Source organism: Cololabis saira, chromosome 11 (assembly GCF_033807715.1).
Source record: "Cololabis saira isolate AMF1-May2022 chromosome 11, fColSai1.1, whole genome shotgun sequence".
In the NCBI taxonomy this organism is placed as follows: Eukaryota; Metazoa; Chordata; class Actinopteri; order Beloniformes; family Belonidae; genus Cololabis; species Cololabis saira.
This window is the reverse complement of record NC_084597.1, coordinates 11,979,426-11,994,148: the sequence shown is the minus strand read 5'-3', so window position 1 is coordinate 11,994,148 and position 14,723 is coordinate 11,979,426. Positions and strand designations below refer to the sequence as shown.

Genomic DNA, 14,723 nt, shown 5'->3' with positions numbered 1-14,723 from the left:
TGTAAAAGTTAATTTATTTCAATAATTCAACTAGAATATGGTGTAAAAGTTAATTTATTTCAATAATTCAACTAGAATATGGTGTAAAAGTTAATTTATTTCAATAATTCAACTAGAATATGGTGTAAAAGTTAATTTATTTCAATAATTCAACTAGAATATGGTGTAAAGGTTAATTTATTTCAATAATTCAACTAGAATATGGTGTAAAAGTTAATTTATTTCAATAATTCAACTAGAATATGGTGTAAAAGTTAATTTATTTCAATAATTCAACTAGAATATGGTGTAAAAGTTAATTTATTTCAATAATTCAACTAGAATATGGTGTAAAAGTTAATTTATTTCAATAATTCAACTAGAATATGGTGTAAAAGTTAATGAAAATACAGTACAAATCGTGTCCCGTATTAGTTCAATACGGGACGCAACATTTTTTTCTCAAATAAAGGACAATTCCGTATTTTACGGGACGGGTGGCAACCCTAGCTTCAGTACACAGTAATGTTTTTAGGCCTGATTTAAAGGAGCTGACAGTTGCAGCAGACCTCAGGTCTACAGGAAGTTTGTTCCACCGGTGAGGAGCAGAATAACTGAACGCTGCCTCACCTTGCTTGGTTCTGGTTCTGGAACCACAACAAACCAGATCCAGATGAACCTCAGGGGTCTGGGAGCTTCATAGGAACTAACAGATCAAGTATTCTGGTCCAAGACCATTCAGGTCTTTGTAAACCAGCAGTAAGATTTTAAACTTGATCCTTTGACTCACTGGAAGCCAGTGTAGTGATTTCATGACCGGTGTAATATGGTCCAGTTTCCTGGTGTTTGTTAGGACTCTGGCAGCAGCGTTCTGGATCAGCTGCAGCTGCCTGATAGATTTCTTGTTAAGGCTTGTAAAGATGCCATTGCAATAATCCAACCTACTGAAAATGAATGCATGAATACGTTTTTCCATGTCTTGTTTAGACAGAATACCCTTAATTCTAGCAATGTTTTTCAGGTGGTAATAGGCAGATTTAGTGATAAACTTTAGATGGCTGTTGAAGTTCAGGTCTGACTGACTAATTTCACCCGGGTTTCTGGCTTGATTTGTAGCTGTCAATGACATGGAGCCAAAGTGAACTGATTTTTCCCTTTCATTTTTAGGGTAAAAAATGATCACCTCTGTCTTTTCTGCATTTAGCTGGAGAAAATTCTGGCACATCCACTCATTGATTTGGTGAATACAGTTACTCAATGAGATCAGGGGACTGTAGTCATGTGGTGACACTGAAATATAGAGCTGTGTGTCATCGGCATAAGTATGGTATGAAATATTGTGATGTTCCATAATCTGAGCTAGCGGTAGCATATAGATGTTGAATAGAAGCGGTCCGAGAATGGACCCTTGAGGAACCCCACATGTGATCTTGGTTCTCTCAGACTCATGGTTTCCAATTGACACAAAAAAGGCCCTATCTTGCAAGTAAGATTTAAACCATTGAAGCACAGTGCCGGTAAGTCCCACCCACTTTTCCAGTCTGCTGAGAAGAATGTTATGATCAACTGTGTCGAATGCAGCACTGAGATCCAATAATACCAGAACAGAGGATTTGCCTGCATCATTATTCAGATGAATATCATTTAAGACTTTGATGAGTACAGTCTCAGTGCTGTGGTGTGGCCGAAATCCAGACTGAAATCAATAAAAAGGTTGTTTTGCATCATAAAAGCATGGATTTGCTGGAAAACGACCTTTTCAATGATTTTCCCCAAAAATGGCAGATTTGATATTGGCCTATAGTTACTAAGTGTTGTAGCATCCAGATTGGATTTTTTTAGAAGACGTTTATAATAAATACATTTTCCCCTAGTAATCCCACAATGGGGAGATTTATTCTCTGCATTTAACCCATCTCTAGTCAAACTAGGAGAAGTGGGCTGCCATTTGCACAGCGCCCAGGGAGCAGTAAGGGTTAAGGGCCTTGCTCAGGGGCTCAAGGTGGTTGACCTCAGTTGCGATTCAGGGGCTTGAACCGGGGTCCTCCAGACCCCGTCTGCAACCACCAGGCTACCACTCCCCAAGTGGAGTGAAATGGAGTTGGATTTGTGGGGACATGAATCTTATTTGTGAAAGGCTGTGGAAATATTTCAAAAATCATTTCTAAACATTTTTATTAAACCACATCCTCTTGTAAGCAATGTAAAAAATAACACAGATAACCTGTGATGAAGGTGGTGGAATTACAAGTGGGAAAAACTAGGAGGCTGCAACAGAAACACCCCTCAGAGAGGTGGAGGAGTGTTTTGGCAGTGCTAAGCAGAGAAACGCTGCAGCAGAAAAATGTTGAGAAACACTGCCCCTTGTACAAACTATCTGTGCTTATCTGTGATTGACACCAGACTGAGGTGGGAGGTTGCACCAGATCACCCAAGAGATACATTTACCTTTACTGAAAGAATAAGGTCCAGCACCAGAAATCAGAGAGAAAGAAAAAAAAAAGGAAACTTGGTTGGAAAAGCTGTTGTACAGTTGTTTTTTTCACGACTTGTGAAACCAAGTTGGACAAAACTGGCAAGAAAAATTTGGGATAGTAGTTAAATGATGCATTTTATAGTTTTTTTAGTACACCATTGTGAACTTTATCCTCCTTTAGACAGTTCCTCCACCAATTTTTTCTCCACAGTAACACCTGAAGCTTTTCTAGTTTTGGCTATAAAATTCAGCCGTTTGACTCATTTGTAAACTAACTTCTTTAGATTCATCATCTGAGAAGTATCCAGCATGGTTTGGGGCTCAATAAATATTTAGTCTTGTTTGGATCCACATGAAGCCATTTGTCTTGCAGCTGTATTTTTTAAGTCAATAAGGCTACAGTCAATCTGACAATACAAAGGAGCTCCCTTTGTATTTACTATAATTCTGTCCAAGACATTCAGCAGGGATGGGGATGGGTTTCATTACTGACCTTAGTCAGTAAAGCACAAACTAGACAGCAAACTACCTCAGTGATTTAAGACTTTTGATTGCTTTTGATTTGAAGGACCAATCTGAAAACACTGGATATCTGACCCTGAAGCTGTTAATTCTGAGATGTGTTTGAACAAAAGATATGGTATTAAAATACACCAGTTATCTTGTAAATGAAAACACGTGCTCATTAAAGAACAGTGGCATCTGTTACATCTTTTGTTTCAAAAAGACGCTAAAAATGATGCATGAAAGTTTAAGGACTAGGAAAAAAATAATTCATTCATCAGAGCAGAAATTAGGCACATTTCTGCAGAACCAATGGTGCTTTTAATCAGTGGGATGAAAACTGAGCCTGGCTGTCTGCATTTGTACATAACTTTATCTGTACACTCAGTCCCAACAATTCACATCCCAATTTAAGTATGTCTGGAGAGATCATAGAATCGTTGCTTAGGCTGGGTAGGATTACAAAAACACAGTTGGACTTCTTAATCAAAGCTTTAGGGAGTAAAAATACATTACATTTAAAACTGCATTTCTTTCTACAGGAGTGGTGAACCAACAAAGACCAGTTCATAAGAGATTTTCATCAGGAGAGCGTTCAACTTTAAGTAGATAGGAGGGCTGACGAGAGAAAGCTGCTATCCAAAATAAACATCAACCCCAGTCTTCTGTGGAAATGTTTCAGATCTGAGAACACCCAAACAGGACCACCTGGTTTAAATGTGAGATGTGTATTTAGGAGTGGAAACATAAATCTGTAAAACAATGTGGTGGTAGTTTCACCATTTTAACCTGTTATACAGCCTAGAAAATAAAGGAGACATTCTCTTTACTGAAAGAAAAATCTGAGTTGCACTAAATTTAGTTGCATAGAAGAAACATGTCAGCACATCAGTAGAAAACAGCTAAATATGTACTGTGCAAGCTTATTGGGAGGTATCTCTTTATTTGAGGGGGGTCAATTTTTGTAGCCCTGACTTTAAATTTAAAAATAAGTGTTTTGGAAACACTTCACATGTCATCCACTAAACTGAAAAGTCATGCCTCACACTCTTTAGGTATAAATGTATAACACTTTTTTCTTTTTGAGCATCCACATTCACAAGCTTGAAACTTTGCCGTCAGCTGTTCCTCTAACTTATCTTTTTGCTCAAAAGTTGACTTTTGCAGCATTTCTTCAGTGAAACATCCCCCGTATGAACGCATACAGGACACCATCTTGTCTCTGACGACTTGTTTCGTGAAATCTTTATTCCATTTTTTTTTTCATTTTGACACAAACCAAACTGTTTCACTTTTTTTTTTTAACCAAGTGGAAAAACAGAATATGACTTTAGAACTTTAACGCATTGAGTCTCTGGCCGTTCACGGTAAGACAATGTCTTAAAAAAAGAAATTAAATTGAAAAACAAAATTAAGAAACAAGATTGATCCTTCTGTTAAACATTACGTTTATTTAATCACAAATGTGTCTCTTAGGATGAGCTGGAAGCAGCCACTGCGGCGCGTCTGGGTTTGGGGGTGGTGCCTTCCCGGAATCCATTTCTGGGAAATACAAGAAAAAACATGTCAGTGCTGAATCACACCTACTAAAAGTAACCCTGCCTAAAATAACACCTGGACCAATCAAAATCTTGCATGCACTCTCGCGAGAAAGTGTGTATGAAAACGGGTCAGAATGAGCTTTGTCTCATTTTCCTACTGCAAACTTCACACCCAATGTCGTATGTTACCCTGTTAGAGTCAGAGTTGTATGTATAAAAGGGATACAAAATGTAAGTGACGATTCCATTTTCTTTTAAAGTTCGTTGAAGTACCAACAGATTCAAAGTTTGAGACGTCTAAGATCCTGTGTGAGACGACCAAATAAATACATTTTAACTGTTCATTAAAAAAAAAAGCAACAGTTTGACTTCATAAATCAGCTACGGGTTTTTATGCCTTTTTAGAGATCAACACATGTATTTGTTTGAAAAGAAAAAGTAAAAACTGCAAAATATACACACAAGGTGCTCAAATCCAATCCAAATAAAAAAAAACCAAAGGACAGTCTCCATTTAGTTGTCCTTGCCTTACAGTGCCACTTACCTCAGAGAAAGTAACTGATATCAAAGGAACCTCATATGTTCAGACATTTATATTTTCAACATCATTGGTAAGTGGCACTGTTTTTTTTTATTACTGAAAGTAGAGATACTTTATGTTGTTCAGCTGTCACGTCTACATTACACAGCCAATTTTTTTTTTTTTTTTTATATCTGATTAACAAAATTCACACTTAGTTCTAAGTTGGGTTTCCCAAATGTAAACGCTTGTATTGTCTTGGTTGGATCCACATGAAGCCAATGATGTCACCTACACAGCCATGGCTCAGGTATTTGGTTTGTTTAGTTTCTTGGCTAAAGGTTTTTGTATTAGATACTTTCAGATCAACTAACAAAATAGCAGAGTAGATTTATATATTCATATGTCATATTTATATTTTTCTTCCTTCTTGTTTTGTATGTGTTTATTTTGCTGTTTTATTGTTGTAGATTGTTTGTCCTTGTTGTATCAGTACAGTAGTAGTACTATGAAGTAAACAAAGTTGAAAAGGGTAGGCTTAGCTTAGGCTTCAACCTAAGCTAAAAAACAGTAGATTTAATTCTTGGTCTGTAAACCTTCCACAAAAATTATACCAAAGTTTATTTAGTTGGGGCTTTAACTTTATCTAGTTTATTAACAGTTTTTGAAACCACAACAGACCGGAAAAATATCAAAATCTGACATAAAGCTTACTCTTTTCTCGCAAACATTTCAATCTAAAATGTAATCAATTAAATAATCTTAAATAAGGAAATTTGTATTTATGGCATTAAAAGTAAAGTGTTCCATATCCCAGACAAATAACCTGAACCTGTGCTCATATTTATTTTGACCATGTTTCATCCGTACACCTCACCTGAATCTGCGGTAGACGACCTTCAGGTGTCTCAGACGGCCAGTGCCAGTGGTGTTCCTCCTCTTGGCTTTAGCACTCCAGTTGTCTGAAATACAAATGTTTATTAATATAAAAGCAGTCCGGCGATCTTTTATGAAGCAAATAGATGGTAAACTGTCCAATAACATCTGCAAGTAAACGGCAACAAGTAAAATAACAGTCAAAACTCCAAAAGGTCAAACACTGTATCATGCTCAACACATTTTGCAATGCATTACTGAATGGCGTCTTTCTGCCAAGATCCACCCCGACACTAAATAGCGTACGCATGCAGCCACCCACACTAAATGTAATTCAGTAACAGATTATTTTTTTCTAAATTAAATAAATGCACCCTGCAATAGTATTAATGTACATCAGCATCCAGATCGCCATCTTGCACAGGTTGATATAGTGATAACGATATTGTACAGCCCCAGTTCCTAATTTAATTGAAGCTGTAAGCCGTTTGGAGTGACAGAGAAGTGGAGTTACTTTTAAGTGTGACTTTAGACTATAAAACAGGTAAAATACAAGAAAATATTGACGGTGGCCAAACAAATTGTAAACACAGGTCGCACTCATGATGCTGGTGACGTTTCTGTTGCATAATGTGACGTTCTGAAGCCTAAATGTCAGTTTCCCTCCGTTTACAAGCAAACGTGAAAACTGAGTTTTTGAAAATCTCCACTTTGGCCGGAGTTTTCAGAAATGATTGTTTTTGGTGACTTTGAGCTTCGTTTTCGTGTAAACGAACGGCCAAAACGCATGAAAACGCCACCGTTTTTGCTACATGTAAACGGGGCCTTAGTGGCAGTAATGTAAACAAACATTAAATCAGGAGGTTGAAAAACTAGTATAGAAGGGCAATTTGTAAAAAAAAAAACAACTTGTCGCCAGATTACAGCAACAAGTGTGTCCAGATTATCATTGCAATGTGACTCTGTCCCCAAATCCGTTTGTGGGAAAACAGTCCTAGAACAACATGTGTTTTCCCCCTTTAAGGATCCATGTTAATCTCGCCACTTTTTTTTTTAGTGATAACGACATTGTACAACTCCAGACCCTAATTGAATTCAAGCTGTACTGAATGGTAGTAAAGAAAACAAACATTAAGTCAGGAGGTTGAAAAACTGTAGTATAGAAGAGCAATTGGTAAAAAACACAACTTGTCACCAGATTATATTCCCTCGTACTCTCACACATTAATTATTGTGCTGAAGTCTGGGGGAACAACTATAAAACGGTAATAAACCCAATCTATTTACTTCAGAAGAAAGCCATCAGAACTGTTAGCAAGTCTGATTATTATTCGCCTACAAACTCACTGTTTATTGAACTCAAATCCTTAAAATTAATTGACATAGTTGAATTAAACACTGCACTCCTAATGTATAAGGCACACAACCATCTCTTTCCATCCTGTATACAGAGTCTGTTCCAGGCTAGAGACAGCCGGTACGACCCGAGAGGCACTGCCATATATTATAGAACCAAAACTAGGATAAATACTAAAGACAGATGCATATCGGTTGCAGGAGTTAAAATATGGAACAGCCTAAACAATGAATTAAAAAAACTGTAGTTCAATAAATACATTTAAAACGATGTATAAATCCAATATAATCGAAAGATACAGAACATTAGTGTGATACATAACATATACATATACACACACACACAGTTGTAATAATAATATCTATATACCAAAAAATGTAATGATTGGTCTTTTGTTTTCACTATTGAGATTGAGAGATCCGTCTTCTGTTTGTTTTTTTTTACTAGTTTCTTCTGTCATATTTATCTTCCTTCTTGTTTTGCATGCGTGTTCACTTTGCTGTTTTTTTGTTGTAGATTGTTTGTCCTTGTTGTATTAGTACAGTAGTAGTACTATGAAGTAAACAAAGTTGAAAAGGGTAGGCTTAGCTTAGGCTTCAACCTACACCTTTTGGTCAGTTTATTCCTTACTTCTTTTTTATTATTTCTTTCCTACAAAAGGGAATGAAATGCTAAGTATTTATCAATGGAAACTGATCGACCAAATAAACTACTTCTATTTTCTTTTAAAGTTCGTTGAAGTACCAACAGATTTAAAGTTTGAGACGTCTAAGATCCTGTGTGAGACGACCACAATAGATCAATTTTAACTGTTCATGAAAAAAAAAGCAACAGTTTGACTTCATAAATCAGCTACGGGTTGTTATGCCTTTTTAGAGAGCAACACATGTATTTGTTTGAAAAGAAAAAGTAAAAACTGCAAAATATACACAAAGGCGCTCAAATGATGGCAATCCAAATAAACAACCAAAGGACAGTCTCCATTTAGTTGTCCTTGCCTTACAGTGCCACTTACCTCAGAGAAAGTAACTGATATCAAAGGAACCTCATATGTTCAGACATTTTTATTTTCACAATCATTGGTAAGTGGCACTGTTTTTTTATTACTGAAAGTAGATACTGTATGTTGTTCAGCTGTCATGTCTACATTACACAACCAAATACCGTATGTATTTTTAGTAAAATCATCATCATCGTAGTGTGGCTCTCTGTCCCCAAATCCTTAGTCTTTATTATGTTTTTAATACTATTTTGGTCTGAAAACAGTCCCAGAACAACATGTGGGTACTCACACTTCCTCTTGCGCTTCTCGGGGTAGCCACACTTGCCGCAGCTGGACTTCTGCAGGTGATAAGCCTTGGAGCCGCAGCGACGGCACAAGGTGTGCGTCTTGTTGCGGCGCTTGCCGAAAGATGATGTTCCCTTCGTCTGAGAAGTGAAAGAAACACCAGGGGTCAGAAACAATTCACTGAAACAGAGTTAAACCTCGAACACGTGGTCTTGTCTCAGATAAAAAGGAAGAATCACAGAAAGTCATTTGTTCAGACATTTGTGTTTAGAGACATCACTGACAAGACTCAACTCAATACTGACTCCCCTTTGACTCAGAACAGATTGTAACCTGTATTGTAACCTTGCTTAAATATAGCTTAATTGTTACAGGCGTGAAGTTAAAGTGACTGAATTTAAATAAATAAACACTTACAGCAGCGGGTTAACACGTAGCTTAGCATTACCTCCCATTATCATATACTGACCAAAAACTATAATTTGGCTGCAAACTAAATGGTTTCAATGTAAAGTTTAAGTTAGCCAGGCTTTCTTTGGTTAAAGTACACATTTTTCACATTTGTCAAAGAGGAAATCTCAATGCTAATGGTAGCAACCAAGTGCTGGATGAATGGAGTAAAAACTCAAGTTTATGATGAAAACAATGTTTCATCTTAAAAATAATCACTTTAATGTGTATAAATGTTAATCCAGTAACATAATAGGCGGATTCCGTGTCAGATAAGCGGCGCCTGACGCCGATGTTGGGAGATTTGTCTCCGCAGCGCTGCTTCTCACCATGTTGCTCCGGCGGCCGACGGGAAAGAGACCGGAAGCGCGGCTGGTGCTCCCTCAAATCAGTCCGTGCTGCTTCCTGAGTAACACACAAACAGGAAGCACAAGTAATAAATCTATGTTGGTTTTTATATTTCTCAATTTAATACATTGTTCTTTTAATCTAAGTAAAGATTATGATGAAAACAATAGTAAGAAGAGACCCCTCGGAACAGATGTGTGCTTGGTCAAAACGCCGACCTACAGATATGTGACAGGTGGGACACTAGGACCTGGGAGCCACCTACCTAGACTTATGCAGAGCGGTAACGAGCCTGTATAAACCATGGTATAAACTCTGAATGCAGCACCTGTGTGTGTCTAGAGCAGGGATTCCCAACCTTTTTTGTGCCAAGGACCAGCAGAAGTATAAAGAAAAATCTCATGGACCGGTTGATAATTTATGTCAATTTTAATAAACATTTTAGAAAAAAACAACGCATTTTAAATAGGGCTGCAACTAACGACTATTTTAATAGTCAACTAGTCACCGATTATTGAAACGATTAATCGACTAATCGGATAATTAGTATTTTTTTCTTAAATTTAGCATGAGGTTGCTTTAATTATGTGGCAAATGATAATAAACACGAGAAAGATGGGTACTTCAATGAAAAATAGATATTTTATTCAACTTTGCTGCTGTTCATACAAAAAGTAAATAAAAAACCAAGGACAGGCACAGTGATCAGTCAGTATAGACATAAATCCATAAATAAATAAACCTCTGTCCATTATTTTTCATTTTTTAAGGACAGGCAATTGTGTTATATAAAAAATAAATGATAAAATAAAATAAAACGTCTCGTATTTTTTCTCCATCAAGTGGGTGAAATGGGTTCTGGATGGCAGGACGTTCTCTGGGTTGAACTGGTGCATCATTTGTTGAAACCCGTCACCATCAACCATGGAGAGCTGCTCATATCACAGATCTGCATCTGCAGTATTGATCAGTGAGGGCAGTCGTCTGTTGCAGGAACAGGTCTGCTTCTTTTGCAGAAAGGGGTCCATGGTGGCTCTTCATCGGTCTGCATGCATTTAATTTAAAATACTTTTGTCAGGCACAGTCAGGCATAACGTTAAAGCTCTCTTTTAAAGCCAAAATACGCTTAATATCTTACCAAGGCGAGTCCGTTTCGTTCAACTGTCCGAGGTGCTTTCTATTCAAATGCTCGTGCATTACCAACGTGCTCCCGTGATAAGCAAGGTCTCCTTTGCAAACCTTGCAAGTCTTCTTTTTATTCGCCGTATCCAGGCTAAAATGCTCCCGAACTTTTGAAGTTTTGTTACCTGCAGCTGCGCTGAGACGCAAAAAAAAAAAAAAAAAAAATTAAAGCTGCAAGCAGCGATGAACGGGCCCTCGCACTCACGGCCACCGCCCCCCATAAGCATATCAGAAATTACACCACCCACAACTTCCTATGTCAAACCATTCAAAAGTTATAGCAGAAAAAGGGGACAACCAATCAGAAGAAGGGGCGGGGCTAATTCAAGCCAATGAAGGTCAAGGACTCCATACAGAGTCTGATGACAGCACCCACGACTCTTTATGTCAAACCATTCAAAAGTTATGGCAGAGAAAAGTATTCTAGGGGGCGCTGTTGAGCCGTTAGGACACGCCCATTAATGCAAACCATGAAATATCAAATTTATCGCCAGACCTGGCTTGCATGCTAAATTTGATGACTTTTGGAGAACTATCAAATATTGACCAATCAGATGAAGGGGGGCGCGCTTTTTGGCGTCTAGCGTCGCCACGGTAACACTTTTGAAAGAGAAAAGTAATGCGTGTAGTCGCAGGGTGGAGACGCACATTTTGATGTATAACACACCTGGGTGCACGTTACGGTTCGGGCCATATTAATTCTCGAAGGAATGGCATATATTGCTCCAAAATTACGCCATTAATTCAGAATGTAAAAAATCCCCGACTTCCTGTTCAGTTTCGGCCATGGCGCCAAGAGACTTTTCTTTAAGTTGCGACATGATACAGGTGTGTACCGATTTTCGTTCATGTACGTCAAACCGTATTATGGGGCTTGAGGCGCAAAGTTTTTTCGGTCTGAATCAATCAGATGAAGGGTGGGCGCGCTTTTTGGCGTCTAGCGTCGCCAAGGTAACGCTTTGAAAGAGAAAAGTAATGCGTGGTGTCGGAGGATTGAGACGCACGTTTTGATGTATAACACACTTGGTGGCACGTTACGGTTCGGGCTGTATTAACTGCCGAAGGAATGGCATGAATTTCGCCAAAATGACACGATTAATTCAAAATGGCCGACATCCTGTTCGGTTTCGCGCATGACTCCAAGAGACTTTTCTTTAAGTTGTGCCATGATACAGGTGTGTACCGATTTTCGTGCATGTAGGTCAAACCGTATCATGGGGCTTGAGACACAAACTTTTCCGGGGGGCGCTGTTGAGCCTTTTTGCCACGCCCATTAATGTAAACCATTAAATATCAAATTTTTCGCCAGGCCTGGTTTGCGTGCAAAATTTGGTGACTTTTTAGGCACGTTTAGGGGGGCAAAAAGGCCCTCCTTTCGTCAGAAGAAAAAAGAAAGAAAGAAAAAAAATTCCTACAGATACAATAGGGCCTTCGCACTGAAGGTGCTCGGGCCCTAAAAAAAGCTGCGCTGAGCTGTGTGCAGCGCGGCTCTCGGCAAAGATTGTATGAGTTAAAGTGAAGTGAGATGCCTCACTCCATTGGGAAAAACACGTCTGGTGAAAATTGCCGACAATTTTGATTATCGCTTTTTGTCGACAACGTCGACGAATCGTTGCAGCCCTAATTATGATCGGAACACAAGCCATTTCACGGCCCAGTAGTAACGGCTCTACGGCCCGGTACCGGTCCGGGGACCGGGGGTTGGGAATCACGGATCTAATGGATAGAAATGCAAGCACTATGTTCCTGAAGCCTGTAGAGGAGAAGGAGATTATAGACATTTGTTAATAAGTGAAAAAACAAGATGTCTATAATGACTATAATGAACTAGGTATGAAAATAGTAAAAAAGGTAATTCATGGGATTTCCAAAACATTAAGTTTCCAGTTTCAAGTTTTATTTTTATTTATATGCTATGTTCAACAAACAGCACAATGAAATAACAGTCCTCTCTTACCCACGTTGCAAAATACAAGTAATAAAATAGAAGAATAAATAATAATAATAAAAAACTAAAAATAAACAGTCCACAGTAATTAAAAAGAAACCAACAAAATTTGAATATTTATAATATTTACATGATGAAATAAAATAGGAGGGGAATAGATTTTAAATAAGTATATAAATAGGTGAGGTAGCGCAAATAGGGGAAAGTGAAATGTGCAGTCCCTGAGTTCTTGGGGGGTTCAGTCCTAATCTGTAGTAGGGGACAAAGGACGGAGTGACGGTAGAGCAGGGAGGGAGTTGAGTCTCCTGACTCCTTGAGCCTGCTGGATTTGGCCCAGAGACTGCGCAGTCTCCTCTCTGATGGCAGCAGGCTGAAGAGGCTGTGAGATGGGTGGGTGGGGTCACATGCAATCCTGGTGGCTTTGCTGGTGATGCGTCTGTTATAAATGTCCAGAAGGGGGCGGAGAGAGACGCCAATGATCTTCTCAGCTGCTCTCACTATTGCGCTGCAGAGTCCTGCAGCAGGACACTGTGCAGGCGCCGTACCACACAGTGATGCAGCTCAAAAAGATGCTCTCAATGTGTCTCTGAGGTGTGCATGACCTGCTGCTCTTCCCAGTTTACTGAGGACGTAGTAGTTGGCCAGTGATGTGGTGTTGTGGCTGCAGGACAGGTCTTCAGAGATGTGCACACCCAGGAACTTGGTGCTGCTCACCCTCTCCACTGCAGCACCGTAGATGGTTAGTGGAGTGTGCTGGTTGTGCACTCTCCTGAAGTCCAGAATAATCTCTTTGGTCTTCTCCACATTCAGGTGGAGATTATTGTCCTTGCACCACGGCCAGCCTGGTCACCTCACTCCTGTAATTGGTCTCATCTGCGTTGTTGATGCGACCCACCACAGTTGTGTCGTCAGCAAACTTTATGAAGAGGTTGTAGGTTGTGTTGGAGCTGAATGACGGTGTGCAGTTCTGGGTCAGCAGAGGGAAGAGGAGGGAGCACAGCAATCCAAGCTGTGGATTAGCTGCTGGGGGATGATTAATGCATATCTTTACTTTATCCTTACAAACCGGTCAATTTCCTAATAAAATAAAAAGAGCCAAAGTTATTCCTCTGTACAAAACTGGAGATAAGCACCATTTCACAAATTGCAGACCTGTTTCTCTTCTCCCACAGTTCTCAAGAATTCTGGAAAAAGTTTTCAATAACACATTAGACAATTTCATAGAAAAACAAAGCCTACTCTCAGATAATCAATATGGATTCAGAAATAATCGATTGACATCACAAGCATTGATTGAACTAATAGAAGAAATCACAAATTCCCTAGAAAGAAAGAAATATGCTATCGGGATGTTCATTGATCTAAAAAAAGCATTTGATACAATAGATAATTTCTTCTTTTTAAAAAAAAATCTCTGCTTGAGAAAGGTCCTGTGGACCGAAACGTTGTTTGTTTACCTTATTAAAGTTTTTTGCATTTGACTTAACAGTGTGCGGGAGACCCCTTTTTCCTTGATTCACTCCTACCTACTCCAACGCACCTGTTTTACCAAGTCTTTTTTAGTTGTGCATCAGCCTCCAGACCTTAATACAATAGATCATGAAATATGAATCAATAAATTAGAACTTTATGGGATCAGCGGAATGGCACAAAAGTGGGTGAGAAGTTATTTAAAAAACAGGATGCAATTTTTGAAAATGGGAGATCATCAGTAAAGATGTTTGGACATTGTGTGTGGCTTACCACAAGGGTCGGTGTTGGGTCCGAAATTTTTCATCATGTACATGAATGACATATACAAGACAAATACTCACATTTATCTTATTTGCAGATTACACAAATATAATTGGATATGGTGAGAATTTACAGGAACTTTTGGACACCATTACATCCGAATTCATAAAAATTAAACACTGGTTTGACAAAAACAAGCTTTCATTAAATCTGAGCAAGACAAAATACATGATATTTGGTAATAGAATAATAAATGATCTTGCACAGGTACAGATGGGGGGGTTAGAAAGAGTACAGGAAATTAAATTCCTTGGGGTAATAATAAATAACAAGATTTGCTAGAAATCTCACATTAAATACATCTGCACTAAAATATCTAGAAGCATCTCTGTAATAGCCCAAGTAAGGCGTTTATTAGATTACAAATCACTCCACTCTCTGTTCTGTTCACTGGTCCTATCTTACTGCGCAGAGGTGTGGGGAAAAACAACTTATTCTGCAAAAAAGAGCAATCAGAATA

At 38.5% G+C, this 14,723-nt stretch overlaps 1 protein-coding gene and 3 non-coding genes across 4 annotated transcripts; all 4 read right to left on the bottom strand.

The window, feature by feature from the left end:
* Nucleotides 1-4,390: 4,390 nt before the first annotated feature.
* On the bottom strand, nt 4,391-9,407 carry rpl37 (ribosomal protein L37). The gene is made up of 4 exons (XM_061733725.1): nt 9,321-9,407; nt 8,546-8,681; nt 5,898-5,982; nt 4,391-4,501 (listed from the first exon to the last, which is right to left on the bottom strand). The coding sequence occupies exons 1-4, from the start codon at nt 9,321-9,323 to the stop codon at nt 4,432-4,434; spliced, it is 294 nt and encodes a 97-aa protein (XP_061589709.1). The 5' UTR covers nt 9,324-9,407; the 3' UTR covers nt 4,391-4,431.
* On the bottom strand, nt 5,038-5,118 carry LOC133455834 (small nucleolar RNA SNORD72). Its single transcript, XR_009783758.1, has one exon. It is a non-coding gene; the product is annotated as a small nucleolar RNA SNORD72 (small nucleolar RNA).
* On the bottom strand, nt 8,262-8,342 carry LOC133455835 (small nucleolar RNA SNORD72). The gene has a single exon (XR_009783759.1). It is a non-coding gene; the product is annotated as a small nucleolar RNA SNORD72 (small nucleolar RNA).
* Nucleotides 8,751-8,830, bottom strand: LOC133455836 (small nucleolar RNA SNORD72). The gene has a single exon (XR_009783760.1). It is a non-coding gene; the product is annotated as a small nucleolar RNA SNORD72 (small nucleolar RNA).
* Nucleotides 9,408-14,723: the final 5,316 nt, after the last annotated feature.